This window comes from Sus scrofa, chromosome 6 (assembly GCF_054392235.1).
Source record: "Sus scrofa isolate SSC_HxYL_T2T_F1_AM1 chromosome 6, Sscrofa_HxYL_maternal_Yorkshire_Landrace_v2.0, whole genome shotgun sequence".
NCBI classification, from domain to species: Eukaryota; Metazoa; Chordata; class Mammalia; order Artiodactyla; family Suidae; genus Sus; species Sus scrofa.
The window spans coordinates 57,895,057-57,914,998 of NC_139388.1; the positions used below are offsets into that span (position 1 = coordinate 57,895,057).

The 19,942-nt window shown below is 55.2% G+C and overlaps 2 protein-coding genes across 3 annotated transcripts in view; both read left to right on the plus strand.

The window, feature by feature from the left end:
* The window catches only part of GRIN2D (glutamate ionotropic receptor NMDA type subunit 2D), a 42,146-nt gene extending 30,981 nt beyond the window's left edge, over positions 1-11,165 (plus strand). For both annotated transcript variants that reach the window (XM_084961323.1, XM_021094673.2), the window contains 3 exons: positions 8,892-9,079; positions 9,257-9,489; positions 9,657-11,165. In XM_084961323.1, coding sequence (XP_084817449.1) covers positions 8,892-9,079; positions 9,257-9,489; positions 9,657-10,985 — 1,750 coding nt within the window. In that variant the 3' untranslated portion in view covers positions 10,986-11,165. The remainder of the gene's footprint in view (positions 1-8,891; positions 9,080-9,256; positions 9,490-9,656) is intronic.
* Positions 11,166-13,048: 1,883 nt separating this feature from the next.
* On the plus strand, positions 13,049-19,420 carry GRWD1 (glutamate rich WD repeat containing 1). Its single transcript, XM_003127271.5, has 7 exons — positions 13,049-13,244; positions 13,531-13,648; positions 13,835-13,994; positions 16,166-16,379; positions 16,567-16,709; positions 16,842-17,039; positions 18,454-19,420. The coding sequence occupies exons 1-7, from the start codon at positions 13,058-13,060 to the stop codon at positions 18,769-18,771; spliced, it is 1,338 nt and encodes a 445-aa protein (XP_003127319.1). The 5' UTR covers positions 13,049-13,057; the 3' UTR covers positions 18,772-19,420.
* Positions 19,421-19,942: the final 522 nt, after the last annotated feature.

Below are 19,942 nucleotides of genomic sequence, written 5' to 3' on the forward strand. Positions count from 1 at the left end.
TATATATCCACATGGTCCAGAAAGTCAAATACAAGATTCCTTAAAAAAGGGAGTTCCCGAAGTGGCGCAGCAGAAACGCATCTGACTCGTATCCATGGGGACGCAGGTTCGATCCCTGGCATCGCTCAGTGGGTTAAGGATCTGGCATTACTGTGGCTGTGGCATAGGTTGGCACCTATAGCTCTGATTCAGCCCCTAGCCTGGGAACCTCCATATGCCACAGGAGTGGCCCTAAAAAGACAAAAAAAAAAAAAAAAAGATTTCTCCAAAAAGGAAAACCACCAAAATTCCCTGGTGGCTCAGTGGGTAAAGGAGCCAGCATTGGCACTGCTGTGGCTTGGGTCACTGCTGTGGCACAGGTTCGATCCCTGGGCCAGGAACTTCCCCATGCTGGGGGCGTGGCCAAAAAAAGAAAAAAAGAAAACCACCAGTGTCGCCCCATCTGCCTCACCTCCATTCCTCCCAGCTCCAAGGAATCTGCTTTCCCCTCGTTACCGTATTGTTTTGCTGGTTGTCTCCCTGTCTCTAAATAACGTGTTTCTATGCCTACCTCTTTATTTTTCCATTTTACCTATTTTCCATTCACTCCTGGCTATGGGAGGCACATACCCATACTCTTCTTTGAATTACTCCAGCCTCCCACATTGTAGTTCTGGCTAGATAATTATGCCATGTTTACTTGCTGTGACTAAATGCTCCCCTGGATGGGACCTGAAGTAAACCCTGATTATTTTCCTGTCCCACACAAGACTTTGTTTATCCTGGAGTTAATATTGTCCCTCTTTTTTTCAGTTGTGTAGTAGCTGAGTTTTCTTTGTGCCTAACTGATTCAAACCCCAAATTCTCCATTAACTACATGTATCTCTTCTTCATATATTCAGACGCATCTGGTACGCCTTTCTTTTCATCTTACTAAAGAAGCTTCTCCCATGGCTTTTTGGCCTGCTCTAGTCTAGTGCATGGCCCCCATCTCAATCCCTTCACCTCCCTCCTGGTTTGGATCCTGTTGTATCCAACTCTTATTATTCCTGGGTTTTGCTCCCTTGTTCTTTTCAGCTTCCTGATACAGGGCACCTGGGGGATACAACTGAGACACATTGCAGAGATGGAAACATCTTTACTCTCCATGGGCCATCTGGATGGGTGTAAACTTCTGAGCTGGAGATCATTTTCCTCCAGAAATTTTTTTTGGTTGTATCCTCGGCACGTGGAGGTTCCTGGACCCGGGCTCGAACCAATGCCACAGCAGTGACAACTCCTGATTCCTTAACCCATTGCACCACCAGGGAACTCCTCCTCCAGAATTTCGAAGGCATCACTGCATTGTCTTCTCATTTCCAGGGTTGTTGAAAAATCCAGAGTCATTCTGATTCCTCAGCCTTGTATGTGACCTTTTTTGCTTCCCTGTCCTTGGTGCACTGACAAGTCTCAGCAATGTGTCTTCATCTATTTTCATCACTGAACCTTTCAGTTCTATCCTGAGTCATTTATTCTGGGAAATTTTCTTGAATTCTTTCAATCACAATTTCCCCTTTCCTTCTATTTCTTTGTCTTTCTAGAAATCTTATTGCTTTGATGTTGGGCTTCCTGGGCTGTGCGATTCTTTTATTATCTTATTTTTCTATCTTTGTATCTTCCTGCTCTACTCCCTGGAAGGTTTTCTTTTTTCTTTTCTGGGAGATTTTCTTAATATTCTCTCCCACTCCTGTATTAGGCTCTTCCACTTACGCTAGTGTATTTTTAACTTTTAAGAACTCTTTTTTTTCCCCCCACATCCACAGCCTGTGGAAGTTCCTGGGTCAGGGATTGAATCCAAGCCACAGCAGTGACAACCCCAAATCCTTAACCACTAGGCCACCAGGCAGCTCCTGAATTTTTTTGGGGGGGGATGCTGTGCAGGAACTTGATGTGGGTTCCCAGACCAGGAGCTGAATGCGGGCCACAGCAGTGAAAGGGACAACTCCCAACCACAAGATCACCAGGTAACGCTTCTTCAAAGAACTCTTTTTTGATCTCTGAATTTTTAGAGGGTTTTGTAAATTTTATGGTATTATTCTGTTGTATCCTACTTTATAATATCCTACTCACGGTTCAAAGTTGCCCTCTCTTGTCTTGTTTCTCTGATGATAGTAACGATAGTTGTTGGGCTTTGTTTTGTTTTGTTTTTTTTACATTTTTCTCCTTTCTGCAGAATCTGTTTCCTCCAAGTCCCCCCTCCCTCCTAAGTATTTTGTTTCTCTTTCTTTTATTTTTTATTTTATCGCATTTTTTTTTTTTTTGGCTTTTTAGGGTCGCACCCACAGCATATGGAGATTCCCAGGCTAGGGGTCCAATCAGAGCTACAGCTGCTAGGCCACAGCCACAGCAACACCAGATCCTTAACCCACTAAGTGAGGCCAGGGATCGAACGCGCCACTTCATAGTTCCTCGTCGGATTTGGTTTTTTTCCTTTTATTTTTTCTTTTAAGTTTCTCTCTTTCTTGTTAGAGGCTTGTCTATTAATCCTTGGTAGTCTGTCCATATTTGGGAGCAGGGTCCCAAACTCTGGCTGTGGTGGGCCTGTGAGCACATGAGCAGGGTTGTTGACCATGAACTTCACTGGAGGGATACCTGCCTGGACCACATCTCCACTGTCAGTATATTTCAGTCTCTTCTCCTGGATTAATCATATATATACAGGACTAGTGTGTGTGTGTGTGTGTGTGTGTGTGTCTAATGTATATACATGCATGTCTATGTATATGTGTATGATACTATATATGTGTTTTTAATATAGAGAGGACCAAAGAGGCAAATGAATAATGAATCATGATCTCACTGACAAGATATCCCTAATGATATGAGCGTTAAAAGGCATTTATTCATTCATTCATTCATCTGATAGATGTGTCTTGAGGTCTTTTTGCACCAGCACGGGGCTAGACCCTGAGGGTATAGCAGTGAACAGACTGAAGTCTCTGTTCTCCTGGAGCTTCCGCTCTCGTCTGGAAGACAGACCCACGTGTGTCTAGGGCAGCACCCTCCAACCACCCTTTCTGCGATGACAGGAACATTCTAGATCTGTGCAGTTCGGTGTGGTGGCCAACAACTCGCAATCCCTTGAAATGCGGTTGGTGTGACTCAGGCACGGAATTTTATATTTTAATTAGAATTTGAATCCACGTGGCCACGTGGGGCTAATCATTAACAGTCTGGATGATACTAGAAAAAGTCCATCCCGACAGAGAGGCACAAAGAAATTGGCAGCCTCACATGGCTCTGGCTAGCGCCGGTACCACATGTGGACTGACCCGACTGCTGAGGGCAAACAACCTCACAGGAAGAGAAAGGAAATGCATCTCTTAAAAAGCGTGAAAGAAACACCGGCTTGTCCTCCCAGCCCGTTCTGGAAGCCCACTCCATGAAGGAGGTTCAGTTACTCACTTAGGAGGGGCCAAGAGGAAAATGTCAGGTCCCCTTTCCCTAAAGTATGTTCCACATCAATTCAGCCATGTCTGCACACACATCTTTATACATTCCTTCCTAAAAGTACACACTGTTCTCATCTTGCCTTTTCCGTGGAGGAAAACCTTCTGGAATCATTTCCATACTAATGACATCTTGCCGCTCAGCTCCAGGGACCGGCCCACAGAATCCCGGCTTCGAACCAGCCTGAATTTATTCATTCAAACCCTCTTTATTAAGCCCCTGTTGTGTGCCAGGTGCTGTTCTAGACCCTTTGGACTTAGCAGTGAGCCAGACAGACCATGGCTGCTCCCTCATGGAACTTAAATTCCAGTGGGGGGAGGGGGAAGGGATGGTAAACTGAAGAACTAAAAGGAGCTCCCATTATAGCTCAGCAGGTTAAGAACCCAACTAGTATCCATGAGGATGCAGGTTCCATCCCTGGCCTTGCTCAGGGGGTTAAGGATCTGGCATTGCCTCAAGCGGTGGTGTAGGTCACAGATGCAGCTTGGATCCTGAGTTGCTGGGGCTGTGGTGTAGGCGGGCAGCTGGAGCTCCGATTTGATCTCTAGCCTGGGAATTTCCATTTGTTGCAAGTTCGGCCCAAAGGAAGAAAGAAAGAGGAGTTCCCATCATGGCTCAGTGGTTAGCGAACCCGACAGGCATCCATGAGAATGTGGGTTCGATCCCTGGCCTTGTTCAGTGGGTTAAGGGACCTGTGTTGCCATGAGCTGTGGTGTAGGTTGCAGATGTGGCTCAGATCCCATGTTGCTGTGGCTGTGGTGTAGGCCCGCAGCTGTAGCTCTGATTAGACCCCCAGCCTGGGAACCTCCATGTGCTGCGGGTGCGGACCTGAGAAGACAGACAGACAGAAGGAAAGAAACTAACTTAAGAACTAAGGACATTTTATACTTACGAGGAGATAAAAATAGGCTAGGGTGGAGTTCCCACTGTAGTGCATCGAATGGGGTGGCTGTGGAGGTGCTAGTTCTCTCCCCGGCCTGCAGTCGGTTAAAGGATCTGGTGTCGCCACAGCTGTGGTGTAGGTTGCAGCTGGGGCTGGGATTCGATCCCTGGCCTGGCAACTTCAACATGCCGAGGGTGTGGCCATTAAAAAAAAATTGGACGGATGAATGAATTTGGGAACCCCACGAAGGTGGCTACAGTTTGCAGTACTAAACAGGGTACTGGGGAAGGTGTTTTGAGAAAACACTTGAAGGAAGTGAGGGGGCTGGCTAGGTGGTGTCTGGAAGAAGAATGTTCTAGCAGAGGGAACAGCCAGTGCAAAGGCCCTGAGGTAGGAGTGTGCTGGAGCAATATGGAAAGTGCACAGAACAGGGTGACTGGAGCAGCCTCAGGGACGGAGGCGTGCATGGAGATGAGGGGAGAGGGGTAAGCAGGGATGGGGGGCGTTGTACCTGACTAGTACCCAGGAGGATGTGGGTTCAATCCTTAGCCTCACTCAAGGAGGGAGGATCTGGCATTGCTGTGACCTGTGGTGTAGGTCGCAGATGTGGCTCAGATCCTGCCTTGCTGTGGCTGTGACCATGGGTGTGGCTGGCCACTGTAGCTCTGATTCGACCCCTAGCCTGGGAACTTGCGTATGCTGCACGTGCGGCCCCAAAAAAGCAAAAATAAAAATAAAAACAAAAAATAAAAGCAGATTCTTTGCTCCCCTCTCCCTGAAAGCCTGCTCATCTTCCCGCCACTGGAAGCCTTGATTTTTGGCTCTAAAATGCTTCTGGGGAGTTCCCTGGTGGCCTATCAATTAAGGATCTGGCACTGTCACTGCTGGGGCCCCAGGTGCTGCTGTGGCACAGGTTTGATCCCTGGCCTGGGACCTTCTGCATGCCACAGGCATGGCCAAAAAATAATAATAATAAAGGAAAATGCTTCTTGGGTCCCTCCTCCACGCATTTCCCCCACCCCGGACCCCAGAACCCCCTCCTTCCATCCAAGCCTGGTCCCTAGAGCCTCCATCCCTCCTCTTTGGCCTGACTCTAGACGGAGATTCTGAGCGCTTCTTGCTTAAACCAAGGGAACAATGCACCTTTCACCCCCAGGGGCATTTTCCTAAACACAGAGACACCTAGAGAGAAAATAGAGTTTGCATACAAGGCAGCAGCGCTCGCCTGCAGGCAGTGTGGGAGTTTTCTCACCTCTACGGGTGTGTGTTTCCTGATGCCAGCTGGCTGCTCCCTGCCTGTTAGGCTCTAAAATGAATCCAAACCCCATTCCCCAACTGCGGGATGGTGAGTGCCTTTCCCACGTTTCTGCTCATTTTCTGGAGCTTTGAATTTCTTCGCCCCCCTCCAAGCTTTGGCTTTGTCTGAATCCATTCGATGTGGGGAATCTTCTCTGTTTCTGCCTTTGCTAGGACGGAGTCTGTCCTTTTCTCAGTTTCTATGCACTGCGCCCCCTGCCCCGGGCATTCAGGGCATTTCTATGTGCTCACGTGCGTGTGCAAACAGAGCTTTACTGGATTTGGGGACTCAGAGGTATTTACATCAATGGATGGGCAAACAGCTCAAGTCTCCAGGTGATGTGTTCTTGTCAGGAAGACTCTTCGCCTTCTCCTCCTCAAACCAGAGTCCAGCCGAAAGCCTTGATGGCCCTTATTTCCTCCAAGCCTACACTGTCCAAGACTATTTACATTTTAATTAATTGACATTTTTAAAAAGGAGTTCCCCAGTAGCTAAGAAGGTTAAGGATCCGGCATTGTCACTGCTGTGGCCCGGGTTTGATCCCTGGCTCAGGAACTTCCACATGCCGTGGGCGAGACCAAAAAATAAAATCAATTTTAAAAAATAAATTAAAAATATTGGGAGTTCCTGTTGTGGCTCAGTGGTAACAAATCTGACTAGTGTCCATGATGATGCAGGTTCGATCCCTGGCCTCTCCCAGTGGGTTAAGGATCCAGCGTTGCCGTGAGCTGTGGTATAGGTCACAGATGTGTTGCTATGGCTGTGGTGTAGGCTGGCAGCTGCAGCTCCAATTCAAGCCCCTAGCCTGGGAACTTCCACATGCTGTGGGTACGGCCTTAAAAAAAGCAAAAAATAAAAAAATAAAAAATTTTATGGAGTTCCCGTTGTGGCGCAGCGGAAATGAATCTGACTAGGAGCCATGAGGTTGCAGTTTCGATCCCTGGCCTTGCTCAGTGGGTTAAGGATCCAGCATTGCTGTGGCTGTGGTGTAGGCCGGCAGCTGCAGCTCCAATTGGACCCCTAGCCTGGGAACCTCCAAATGCCGCAGGTGTGGCCTTAAAAAGCAAAAAATAAAACAAAATTTAAAAATAAAAAATTTAAAAAATTTAAGTTCTCACCCTTTGAGCCCCTTGCAAGTGCTCCAGAGCCCGGGGGGCTGGTGGCTGCCATATTGGACCGCAGAGATGAAACACTGGCATCAGCCCAGAATGTTCTTTTGGACAATATTGGATTAGACAAGACAGGTACCTCCTCCTAGGAACTAGTCTGTGTCTGCAGTTAAAATGACCAAAAATTTCACCCCACAAAATGACTATGGAGCTATATAGTCTAGGGAGGATTCCTGGAATTAAAAAAAAAAAAAAAAAAGTTCTGGGACTAGTTGGTGGTTTTTTGGTGTTGCTTTTTTTTTTTAGGACCTCGCTGGAAGTTTCCAGGCTAGGGATTGAATCAGAGCCGCAGCTGCTGGCCTATGCCACAGTCGCACCACGCTGGATCCTTAACCCACTGATGGGGGCCAGGGATCAAACCCACGTTCTCACAGTCAATAGCCAGGTTCACTATCACTGAACCACAACGGGAACTTGGGTTTTTTGTTTGTTTTGTTTTGTCTTGCCCTTTTATGGCCTCACTTGGGGCATATGGAGGTTCCCAGGCTAGGGGTGGAATCTTAGCCAGAGCCACTGGCCTCGCCATAGCCACAGCAACACCACATCTGAGACCTACTCCGAAGCTCTCAGCAATGCCAGATCCTTAACCCACTGAGCGAGGCCAGGGATGGAACCCGACCGAATCCTCGTGGATACCCATCAGGTTAAGATACCCATTTTCAACCTGCTGAGCCACAGCAGGAACTCCGGTGATTTTTCTCATGAATACGCTCTGGACCAACATCTTCCTTTGTCAGATCCTCAGTGCTCAAGGTGTAGAATAGTTAAACACAGTGTTCCCAAGCGTGACTTCTTTTGTTCATTCATTCATTTATTATGCAAATATTTACGACCATCTTGTAGGTGTCAGGAGCCACTGGGTCGCAGCCCGAAACGGGACTGGCTTGGATGCTGCCCTTGTGGGGCTTGCATTCTAGTGGGAGAGGTGAGATTAATCAACTCACGACAGAAATAAATGTAAAATGGCAGCAGTTGAGAAGGAAAGTGACATGCGGTGAGTGCCACATGTATTCATCTGTGAGGATGGCTAATTCCATGCCCCTGCGTGTCTTCTCACATTGTAGAAATGAGGGCCTTGGGGAGCACCCAAGCCAATTAAGATGCTTGTCTGGGCCTGTGTTTCTCTGTCTGAATAATGGAGATAATAGTTTCCACCTCACAGGAATGTTGGGAGAATTAAGTTATTCTCATAAATAGCATGGTGCCTGGCACTAAGTCATCATTAGCATTATTTGTTTGTTTTTTGTTTTGTTTTTCTTTTTGTTTTTTAGGGCCACACAGGTAGCACATGGCAGCTCCCAGGCTAGAGGTGGAATCGGAGCTGCAGCTGCCGGCCAATGCCTCAGCCACAGCACCATGGGATCCAAACCGCATCCGCCATCTACACCGCAGCTCACAGCAATGCCGGATCCTTCACCCACCGAGTGAGGCCAGGGATTGAACCTGCATCCTACTGGATACTAATTGGGTTCATTACCACTGAGCCACAACGGGAACTGCCATCGTTAGCCTTATTATTATTTGTAAGATGCCCCTTTCTGAATGTCAGTCCTCCGCTTTTGCTTTTATTGCTTTTTAGAGCTGCACCTGAAGCATAGGGAAGTTCCAAGCTACAGCCGCCAGTCTACACCATAGCTCACAGCAACACCGAATCCCTGACCCACTGAGCAAGGCTAGGGATCGAACCTGCAACCTCACGGAAAGTAGTCAGATTTGTTTCCGCTGTACCACAATGGGAGCTCCAGTCCTCCTCTTTAAAATAGAGGCGTATCTAGGACCTTCTTTGGAAGTTTCTGGTGAGGACAGAGTGAGCAGTTATTTTATTAACAGTCCCAGCTAACATTTCTCTAGCACTTGCTTTGCTGCAAGGGCCATCTAACCTTCGCAACAACCTTGGAAGGGAGGTGTTGCTGCTGTCCCCATTTCACAGATGTTTAAACTGAGGCACAAGAAGTGCAGTGACCTGCTGAGAAGTTCACCACACAGCTAGAGGTTAGGAATTAGAGGGGTTCTGGGTTGGGCTGGACGGGTGTCTGGGTGGAACTGACTCTGCCCTTCATGGCCTCTCTGGCAGGAAGCTGGACGCCTTCATCTATGACGCGGCCGTGCTCAACTACATGGCCCGCAAGGATGAGGGCTGCAAGCTCGTCACCATCGGCTCGGGCAAGGTCTTTGCCACCACGGGCTATGGCATCGCTCTGCACAAGGGTTCCCGCTGGAAGCGGCCCATCGACCTGGCACTACTGCAGTTCCTGGGGGATGGTGCGGCTGCACGAGAGGATGCCTAGAGGGGGGGGGAGGGGGGGGGGAGGCAAGAACCCCGGGGTCCTGGGGAAGGATGGGATGGGGACCCAGATATGGGTCTGAGATGCCTTTATCAGAGAGGAGTGTCCTCAGAGGGTGCCCACGGCAGGTGACCTGCCACCCGCCTTTCCCCAGATGAGATCGAGATGCTGGAGCGGCTGTGGCTCTCCGGGATCTGCCACAATGACAAGATCGAGGTGATGAGCAGCAAGCTGGACATCGACAACATGGCTGGCGTCTTCTACATGCTCCTGGTGGCCATGGGCCTCTCCCTGCTGGTTTTCGCCTGGGAGCACCTGGTGTACTGGCGCCTGCGGCATTGCCTGGGGCCCACGCACCGCATGGATTTCCTGCTGGCCTTCTCCAGGGTATGGGGCGAAGGCGGCAGAAAGGGGGAGACGGGAGGAAGCAGGCCGGGATGCCTAGAAATGGCAGCCGGTTGGGTGGAGGTGCGGAAGGGGAGGGAAGGACGGAGGAAAAGGCAGGTGGTCCTGGGCATCCTCCGCTGACTCTGCTTCTCCCGCGGCCTCCACAGGGCATGTACAGCTGCTGCAGCGCCGAGGCTGCCCCGCCACCGGCCAAGCCCCCGCCGCCGCCGCAGCCGCTGCCCAGCCCGGCTTACCCCGCGGCGAGGCCCGCGCCCGGCCCGGCGCCCTTCGTGCCCCGGGAGCGCGCAGCCGTGGACCGCTGGCGCCGCGCCAAAGGGGCAGGGCCGCCGGCGGGCGCGGGCTTGGCCGACGGCTTCCACCGCTACTACGGCCCCATCGAGCCGCAGGGCCTGGGCGTAGGCGAGGCACGCGCGGCGCCCCGGGGCGCGACCGGGCGTCCGCTGTCCCCGCCGGCCGCGCAGCCCCCGCAGAAGCCGCCGCCCTCCTACTTCGCCATCGTGCGCGACAAGGAGCCGGCCGAGCCCCCCGCGGGCGCCTTCCCCGGCTTCCCGTCGCCGCCAGCGCCCCCTGCCGCCGCAGCCACCACCGTCGGGCCGCCGCTGTGCCGCCTGGCCTACGAGGACGAGAGCCCACCGGCGCCCACGCGCTGGCCGCGCTCCGACCCCGAGAGCCAGCCCCTGCTGGGCCCCGGCGCCGGAGGCGCGGGCGGCGCGGGGGGCGCGGGCGGCGGAGCCCAAGCCGCGCCCCCGCCGTGCCGCGCCGCGCCACCCCCCTGCCCCTACCTTGACCTCGAGCCGTCGCCGTCGGACTCGGAGGACTCGGAGAGCCTGGGCGGCGCGTCGCTGGGCGGCCTGGAGCCCTGGTGGTTCGCCGACTTCCCCTACCCGTACGCCGAGCGCCTCGGGCCGCCGCCCGGCCGCTACTGGTCGGTCGACAAGCTCGGGGGCTGGCGCGCCGGCAGCTGGGACTACCTGCCCCCGCGCAGCGGCCCCGCCGCCTGGCACTGCCGCCACTGCGCCAGCCTGGAGCTTCTGCCGCCGCCGCGTCATCTCAGCTGCTCGCACGACGGCCTGGACGGCGGCTGGTGGGCGCCGCCGCCCCCGCCCTGGGCCGCGGGGCCCCCTCCCCGGCGCCGGGCCCGCTGCGGGTGCCCGCGGCCGCACCCTCACCGCCCGCGGGCCTCGCACCGCGCGCCGGCCGCCGCGCCACATCACCACCGACACCGGCGGGCCGCTGGGGGCTGGGACCTCCCGCCGCCCGCGCCCACCTCGCGATCGCTCGAGGACCTCAGCTCCTGTCCCCGCGCTGCCCCTGCGCGCAGGCTCACTGGGCCCTCCCGCCACGCGCGCCGGTGCCCGCATGCCGCGCACTGGGGGCCGCCGCTGCCCGCTGCGCCCCACCGGAGACACCGGGGCGGGGACCTGGGTACCCGCCGGGGCTCGGCGCACTTCTCCAGCCTCGAGTCCGAGGTATGACGCGGCCCGGGAGGGGGGGGCCGCCGCCCCCTCGGTCCGCGCAGGCCACAGCCCGAGGGGGCATGCGGGGTGGACAGGACCCGCGTGGGTTGGGAAAGAAACAAATGGACCTGGCCGGACCCCGCCTGGAGCAGCGTCCTGAGCCCCTCGCTACAGGGGCGCCGAGAGCCAGAGGGGATTTGGCCCCACAAAGCTCACCCAGCCTAGGAGCAAGGGGATGGGATCTCGGATGCCACTGAACTTTTTTTTAAACCCGACAAGGGCTTTTTAACGTCACCAGATGGGGCAGGAGGTGGCAGGGGTCACGCCACGTCCGCGCCTCACCCCTGCGCCCGGGGCCGTGGCCCTCACATCACTGTGCAGCTCCCCGGCCCCAGCCACGCCTCCGGGGAAGCCCGTTTTTAACCTTTCATCCATCGGGACTCAAAACTGTGAGACGCGTTCGCCAAACTGTGACCCCAGACCTTGGCCCCGCCACACAGAAACCCCTGACCCCAGACTGTGACTTCCGACCCCTAAAAATGGTCATCCGACCCCAGACTGTGACCCCTGACCCCAAACTGTGACTCCACCCCCAGACTGTGCCCCGACCAGACTGTGCCCCTCGACGTCTAACCGTGACACCCTCCCCACCCCACCCTTTTCCAACCAACCTCGGTAGCTTTTCCCTCTTTTGCCCTAGGACACACCCCCAACGGAAGCCCCGCCTCCCCTGCCCCAGCGTTGATCCCAACCTCCATCAGGCCAAAACCTCCCACCCTTTCGCACCTCACTACCAGGCCCAGGTGCCACCAACCATATACTCTCCAAGTCCAACCTTTATTTGTGCCCCTTCAGTAATCACCCAGCAGCCCCCCAAAAGCCTCCTCTTCCCAGATCTCCAGCCGGGTCTGGAAATGGGTTGTGGAAGGGAGGGATCTGGGAGTTCACACTCACTACCAACCTCCCTGGCCACTCTCCTGTCCCACATTGCAGTGTTTGGAATAAACCATGTTTTTATGCCTCCTCAAGCCAAGTGTGAGATCCATGCCTGTCTCAGTCCCCTCAAACTTCTCCGGAGGAAACAGAAACTGAGAAAAGTCCCTCAGAGGAAGAGGGTGCAGAAAGAGAATTTGAGCAAGAACAGAGACCCCAGAGGGAGGCGGGAGGTGAAGACCCAGAAAGAAGCCATGAGAAGAGACGAGTTAAGAAGGGGTGGAGGCGTTAAGAGAAGGGGGACAGAGAACTCAAGAAAGATCTGGGATTCAAAACATCCTAGAGGGTACCATTCCTATGGCAACAGGCAATGAGGTTTGCTAGGTTCTTAATATCCTGTTCAGGCAAGTGAGGAGAGTGCCTATTATATCCCAGCCAATCCACAAATCTTCAATGTTGTGAAGCTCACCAATGAGAACCTAGTTCTAATATTTCATTATGCCAATTAGCCAAACCTCTGGTGCTAATGGGCAATAAAAAGAGCCGAAACACTTGTAATAGCTGCCTCCAGAGGGTGGGCTTTCTGATTAAGTGCTTGCTGACCACAGCTGCAACGTGAACGCCTGATGAGGCAACTCATCCTCACTTTACTTAAGCATTTGGAAATGAATTAAAGCCTTCATAACAAGAAGCGGGGGAAGAATAAGGAGGGGAGAAGAAACCGGCTTTATTGGTCCTAAGGGAGCAGAAACCTAGTCTCCTAGCTAGGATTATTTGCATACACGAATAATTAATTAAGTGGAAAGAATGCCTTGGGAGTCAAAAGTGGAAGATGGTGTCTGGGCTTGGACTTCCTCTAGCTGATGAGGAAAAAACAGGCCTCCCGTAGAACTACAACTCCCAGGAGGCCTTGCCGCGGCTCTGCGGAGGAACTCCGCAAAGTCACCGGGAGGGGGTAATTCTCCAGATCCGCAGGCCTCGCTAGCTGGACCAGGACACGATTATGTCAGTTCTCCTTCACCCGGTCCCATCGCCCTCTCTAATCAGCGAACCCGGGGGTTTCCAAGGTAACCACGCAGCAGGGCGGATCTCATAAGAAGGCAACGCAACCCGGAAGTGACGCTCTTACCTCGCGCCGGCTGCGAACGGGTTGGAAGATGGCAGCGCGCAAGGGGCGGCGGCGCACGTGTGAAACTGGGGAGCCCATGGAGGCTGAGTCCCACGATGCAGGGTCCGAGGGCCCTCCCCAGGTCTACCTACCGGGCCGGGGACCGCCACTGCGTGAGGGAGAGGAGCTGGTCATGGACGAGGAGGCCTACGTGCTGTACCACCGAGCACAGACTGGTAGGGCTGGGGCATTCGGACTTCCCGGGGCCAGAGCAAGGAGGGAACTGGAAATCTGGGTCCTGAGGGGAGCTGGTCCTGAGCCTTTAATTTAAGAGGCGCTCTGAAAGGGGAAACTGGGGTTCCCGAGGGGAGCCGGTCCTGAGCCTTTAACTTAAGAGGCGCTCTGAAAGAGGAAACTGGGGTCTAAGAGAATTGACACCACACTCAAGAGATACCTCTGGCTATTAGGGCCTGAGATACTTATGTCCCATCCTAATTTTCCAACCGCTCCTTCCATCCCCAGGCGCCCCCTGCCTCAGCTTCGACATAGTCCGGGATCACCTGGGAGACAACCGGACTGAGCTTCCTCTTACACTTTACCTGTGTGCTGGAACCCAGGCAGAGAGCGCCCAAAGCAACAGGTGAGAACTGGGCCTTTACTTCGACCAGGAGTCTGAGCCTTCAGCCCCCCGCCCCCGCGGCTCCCCCCCCGCGGCCCCCCCCGCGGCCCCCGGCACCTAGAAATAGGGGGGTTTCCAGCCTCCCCACTCCCTTCTTCCCAAGGATCCTGGTATCCAGGGCCTCATTTCATCCCACACTTCCGCCAGATTGATGATGCTTCGAATGCACAATTTGCATGGGACAAAGCCCCCGCCATCAGAGGGCAGTGATGAAGAGGAGGAGGAGGATGAAGAGGATGAAGAAGAGCGAAAGCCTCAGCTAGAGTTGGCTATGGTGCCGCACTATGGTGGCATCAACAGAGTTCGGGTAAATACAGCCCCCGAAGCCTGCCCTCCATTCTCTGGAGCACAGAGCGTCCCCGCCCCCCATCCACGCCCTTCAGCTTTTAGAAAACACTTGACACAATTTCGTATATGAGTTTATCACATCTTAACTGTCATGGTAGTTGTCATCGTGCTAGATGCTGTGGGGATATCTTTAGTGTTCTTTCCTTTTCTGTAAAATGGTGAGAGTTAGAAAACTTACCTGGTGTGACTGATATGAGGGTAAAATGGGATCACTTTGTGTTACTTCAAGCATTGAAACTCCCAAGTTCCTGCTGTGACTCATCGGTAACCCAACTAGCATCCCTGAGGCTGTGGGTTCGACCCCCGGCCTCACTCAGTGGGTTAAGGATCCGGGTTGCCATGAGTTGTGATGTAGGTCGCAGACACGGCTTGGATCCCCAGTTGCAGTGGGTGTGGTGTAGGCCGGCAGCTGCAGCTCTGATTCCACCCATAGCCTGGGAACTTCCATATGCAGCAAGCCTGGTCCTAAAAAAAAAGCAAAAAACAAACAAAAGAACTGAAATAGAGTTACTTTAGGTATCTAAAAACAGTGCTATCATATGAGATGTTTGTTTTCTGTTATTGCTTAGGGACTGTTCTGGCCTATGCGGTTACTTTTGTGCTTCAGAATTAACAGCCCCTTCTGACGGGGTTGACATGAGCAGTAAAGTGTTGCATGCGCAGTGCTTGGCCCATAGTCCTTGCTAAACATTTCCATTAAAGTATTACTGAGCTTCAGGTGCTGTTCTAGAGCCTGGGGTTTTAACAGGGAGCAAAAGGTCGCTGGCTCCTTGACACATGCCAGTGGGAAGAGAACAAGAAGAAACTAAGTGTATTCACATGTGTCCCCAGGTGCTGAGTGTTGTGGAGGAAAATAAGGGAGTTAGGATCTTCCGCTGTGGGGCTGCTATTTTAAATAGTCAAGGGAGCTTCCTGGTTAGGACCTGGTGCTTTCACTGCTGCAGCCCAGGTTCAATTCCTAGTCTGGGAACTGAGGTCCCACATCAAGCTGCTGCTCAAACCCTGCCCCCCACCCCAAACTAAAAGTTTGGTCAAGGAAGCAGTCACCGATAAGGTGTCATTTGACTGATAAGAGACCATGTGAACAGAGACCCACAGGGAATAAAGGAGTGAGGCAAGGATGTCTGTGGGAAGGGTTGCCAGCCAGGGAATAATAAGTGCAAAGGCCTGGGGGTGACCATGGCATGTTTGAGAAATTTTGAGGAAAGCTGGGGAGGGCAGTGCTAAATGGATGAGGGGGGCGAGTGATGAGGTTTGGCAGGTGGGTGTGGCAGAGACATTGTTTTGGGCCTCATAGGCCATTGTAAGGACTTGGTTTTCACTTGGAGGGAAATTGGGAGCCATCAGAGGTTTAGAGCAGAGGATGGATGGGGTCTGACTTGTGTTTGAAAGGGATCCCTCTGACTGTTGTATTTAGGATAGACTGTAGGGGGGGCAAGGGCAGGAGGCCAGGGTCCGGTGAGGCGGCCAGCACTGTGAAGAATGCAGGGGAGGGTGACTTCCATAGTGGCATGGGTGGCGGCCGAAGGGCTTGGAAATGGTGCGTGCGGAGTGCAGCCGGCATGGGTGCTGGGCCTGAGGAAGGAGAACAAGTCCTACAGTTTGAGGCCCGAGGTGGGGACCTCTGGAGAGAAGTAGGTTGCAGGGGGCGATTCGGAGCCCGGCTGTGGTCTGTGACATCTGAATGGTCAGTTCAACATGAGCTGGAGTTGAGGAGAGCGGTCAGGGCCAGCGGCTACTGGGAACCTTGAGTCCGCAGGCCCTCCTAGTGGGCAAACATGCAGAGGCAGAGAGATCCAGAGACTGAAGCCCCTGAGCTGCCTACGTTTAGAGGGTTACGGAGACAGGAGACACACTGGGGCGCTAGTGGAACCAGAGCCTCAAATCCCGGGAGTCTGGGAGGAGTTTTGTCCTCCCCAAGCACCACCTCTCCTGCGGGGTGGAGCTGTCCCAGGTACCAATCCCGTCTTGCGGCCATGAGTCCGGACTCGCAAGGGTTTCTGGGAGTTGTAGTCCCAGGGCTGGGTGGGTGGGGTCTGAGTAACTGCACTTCTGGTTCTCAGCAATGCTAGGGACTGTGGTCACCACCCTGTGCCTCCCCCCTCCCCTCTCCTCCTCGCTCCCCTGCAGGTGTCGTGGCTGGGTGAGGAGCCGGTGGCCGGGGTGTGGTCAGAGAAGGGCCAGGTAGAGGTGTTTGCACTGCGGCGGCTCCTGCAGGTGGTGGATGACCCCCAGGCCCTGGCCACTTTCCTCCGAGATGAGCAGGCCCGCGTGAAGCCCATCTTCGCCTTCTCTGGCCACATGGGCGAGGGCTTTGCACTTGACTGGTCCCCTCGAGTGCCTGGTGAGTCCTTGGGGTGCGCCCTTGTGGCACAGTAGCTAAAGGATCCAGTGTTGTCACTGCAGTGGCTCGGGGTCGATCCCTGGCCCGGGAACTTCCACCTGGGGGCTGAGAGGGAGCAGGCTCTGGGAGGAGCGGGAGTGAGCCATGGCCGGGTGCCAAGACGTCGTTTCCCGACTCCCTCACCCAGGGCGCCTGCTGACCGGGGACTGTCAGAAGAACATCCACCTCTGGACACCTACGGACAGTGGCTCCTGGCACGTGGACCAGCGGCCGTTTGTGGGCCACACACGCTCCGTGGAGGACCTGCAGTGGTCCCCAACAGAGGACACGGTGAGGGAGGGCTGGGGGTCTCGACTCCAAGGTCTTGGGGGAGGAGGGGGCTGGGCGCAGGTCCTGCTGAGGGATCAGGATCTTCAGGGTGTGTGGGGTCCACCAGGGTCCCTCAGACTCTGCCTTGTCCAGGTATTTGCCTCCTGCTCGGCCGACGCTTCCATTCGCATCTGGGACATCCGGGCGGCGCCCAGCAAGGCCTGCATGCTCACCACCCCCGCCGCCCACAACGGGGATGTCAACGTCATCAGCTGGAGCCGGCAGGAGCCCTTCCTGCTCAGTGGCGGGGACGACGGAGCCCTCAAGGTCTGGGACTTGCGGCAGTTCAAGGTACAGTCCCAGCTGGGCCCCAGGGGAGAAGCCCTTGCTTCCTGCAGCCGCTAGGATCTGTGGGGTTTCCCTCCTGTGGGGTTTATACACTGGTGCCGGGAAGGCCCTTTGAATCAGGGAACAGATGGGGCACCAGGCTCAGCAGGGACCAGGCTTGGGGCTGCAGTGGGGTTGCTCCATGCCAGCTGGAGCGCTGTCAAGAGGGGCAGGTGGTGGCAGGGACTCCAGCCGTCGCGCCGTGCTGCCCAGGGCCTCCGGGGCTTCAGAAGATCATAGTTTTGCTTCCAGTGGATTTCACAGCATGACTGGGAGAGGGACCCGAGGTGAAGAAGGGGCAGAGGCACACGGGGAGGGGGTGCGGTATTGCCAGCGAGGAGTGGACCTTGTAGAACTGTGGGGCTGGGGCAGCCTCTGGTGTCTCCCTAGACAGAGCCAGGGCTTCATGCACCTCTGTGCCCTCCCCAGATCATCTTTTTTCTTTCCCCAATGGAAGGGAGAAACTTCTGGAAAGGGAGCCCCCAAGGCAGGAGGTTCAGGGCCAGGTCATATGGCCAAGTGGATTGGTGGTTGGAACTTTGGAACCACCTTGCCAAATCACAGAGGCTCTGATCCCCACCTTTGCTTTAGTAAAAGTGCTATGCTCTGCATCAGCCTTCTCTGGAGCCCGGGAATGTTTTCTTTTGGTTTTGGTTTGGGTTTTTTTGTCTTTTTAGGGTCACACCCACAGCATATGGAGGTTCCCAGGCTAGGCGTCTAATCGGAGCTCCAGCTGCCAGCCTACACCACAGCCACAGCACCAAGGGATCCAAGCTGTGTCTGAGACTTACAATGCAGCTCATAGCAACGCCAGATCCATAACCCACTGAGCGAGGCCAGGGATGGAAGCCGCATCCTCATGGACACTAGTTGGGTTCATTACCACTGAGCCACACGGGAACACCTTGTTTTGCTTTTTGGTCATCCACGTGGCATATGATAGTTTCTGGGCCAGGAATTGAACTGTGCCACAGTAGTGACAACACCAAATCCTTAACTGCTAGGCCACCAGGGAACTCCCAGCCTGGGAGTGCTTTTGTCACCTTTAAGGCCTTCTGGGATGAACCTGGAGAGCCACATGTTCCTTTCATAGGAAAGGAAACGGAGGCAGGCCAGGCAGGAGCGAGGGGGGGTTCTGTGACCTAGAGCTGGGCAGGGCCTCTTGGCAGGTGAGGGCACTGCCGCCCCTGAGACATTACACCTTTGCGACCAGCTGCAGTTTGCCCTCTGTCCCTTTCAGAGAACCTGGGTTCGTGGGGGCACAAGGGGTGGAACCTTGGTTGAATCCCAAGGCTGGAGAAGGGTGGGGTACTCTGCCCAGGTCACCCCAAGAGTCAGGCTGAGGGGCTCAGAGGCCCTGACTCCGATCTTCCCACAGTCGGGCTCCCCAGTGGCCACCTTCAAGCAGCATGTGGCCCCCGTGACCTCGGTTGAGTGGCACCCCCAGGACAGCGGGGTCTTCGCGGCCTCCGGAGCAGACAACCAGATCACCCAGTGGGACCTGGCCGTGGAGCGGGACCCCGAGGCAGGCGACACGGAGACCGACCCCGGGCTGGTGGGCCTGCCCCAGCAGCTGCTGTTCGTGCACCAGGGCGAGACGGACCTGAAGGAGCTGCACTGGCACCCGCAGTGCCCCGGGGTCCTGGTCAGCACCGCCCTGTCGGGCTTTACCGTCTTCCGCACCATCAGCGTGTGAGGCCGCCCGCCCGCCCGCCCGCCCGCCCGCGTCTGTCTGGTCCTCCGCTCGGGAGCGGAAGTTAAGTTCCTTCCCCTGGAGGGGACTCTCTCAGATCTGGAGGGGAGGCCAGCCCCCCCCCTCCGAAGGGACTTAGTTTGGCCGGTTGACCGCCCCGATGGATTCCATTTGACTTGGAAAGGTGTTGGTTTGGTCCAGTGACCCTTCCAGCCGAAGGATGTGGTTTGCCCCGTGGCCCTATAAAACCACTGGGTTTGACCCCACTGACCCCTCCTACCCAAGGACTTGGTTCAGCCCGGTGACCCCCACCTGTCAGAAGAGTCCATTGGCCCATTTCCCAGGTGGGCCTGAAGGTGGCTGTGTTGCTGCAGATACTCTGTTAGCTGCATGCCACTGGGCTTGACCCTTTGACCTCTCAGCCACTGGGCTCCCCCAGGGAACTCGCGTGCTTTGCAGTGGCTGTGCCAAATTTGAGGGCTGGGTTCTTCCAGCCGAATTTGGTTTAGTCCCTGTCCTCCTGCCAGCTGGATGTGGCCACAGAGCTTCCCAGGGAGAGGCTGTGTGGGGCCTTCTCCCCTCCTCCCGAAGGGGGGCGCTTGCAGGGAGGAAAAGTGCGGGCTCCCGAGGGGCAATAAAGGACCAGAGGAGATGCGGAGTGGATTAGACTTGTCCTCCTGGCCACTGGGTCCCTGCTGTATGTGGCCGAACCCTCAGCCCATTAAGTGCTGTCCGGTTCTGTCCTCCCTACATCCTGTTCCACCTGCAGTTCACCCCGGGTCTCTGGGCAGGAATCTCCCATGTGCCCCCCAGCATCTCGGGGACCCAGGGAGCCCCCGTCCCTCTTGTCTCTCCACCACTGTCCTCGTGGTCTCTGTCTCACTCACCATGTCTTTGTTCCCTCATGTGGGTCCCCGTCTTTCTCTGTCGCACTGGCGTCCCCGTCTGTCCTGCGTCTCCTGGCCCCCAAGCTCTGGCTCCCTGCCGCCTCCCCCTTCTGTGTCTCTCCTCCGCCACCGTCTCCTCACCAGCCTGCTTGGGCCGGGGCCCAGCCGCCCTGCCTGGCCGTCCTCCCTGGCTCCCCCTCTGCGGCTCTGGGCTGGCCCCACCCCCTGCCCCCCCTCGGGCCAGGCCTCTGATCTGCTGTGGACGCAGAGGTTGGGCGCCGAGGACA

Excerpts from the sequence above, each read along its gene's own strand:
- GRWD1 (XM_003127271.5), top strand. The coding sequence starts at position 13,058 with ATGGCAGCGCGCAAGGGGCGGCGGCGCACGTGTGAAACTGGGGAGCCC. Across the intron at positions 13,245-13,530 it reads GTACCACCGAGCACAGACTG|GCGCCCCCTGCCTCAGCTTC; the intron begins GTAGGGCTGGGG and ends TTCCATCCCCAG. Across the intron at positions 13,649-13,834 it reads GAGAGCGCCCAAAGCAACAG|ATTGATGATGCTTCGAATGC; the intron begins GTGAGAACTGGG and ends CACTTCCGCCAG.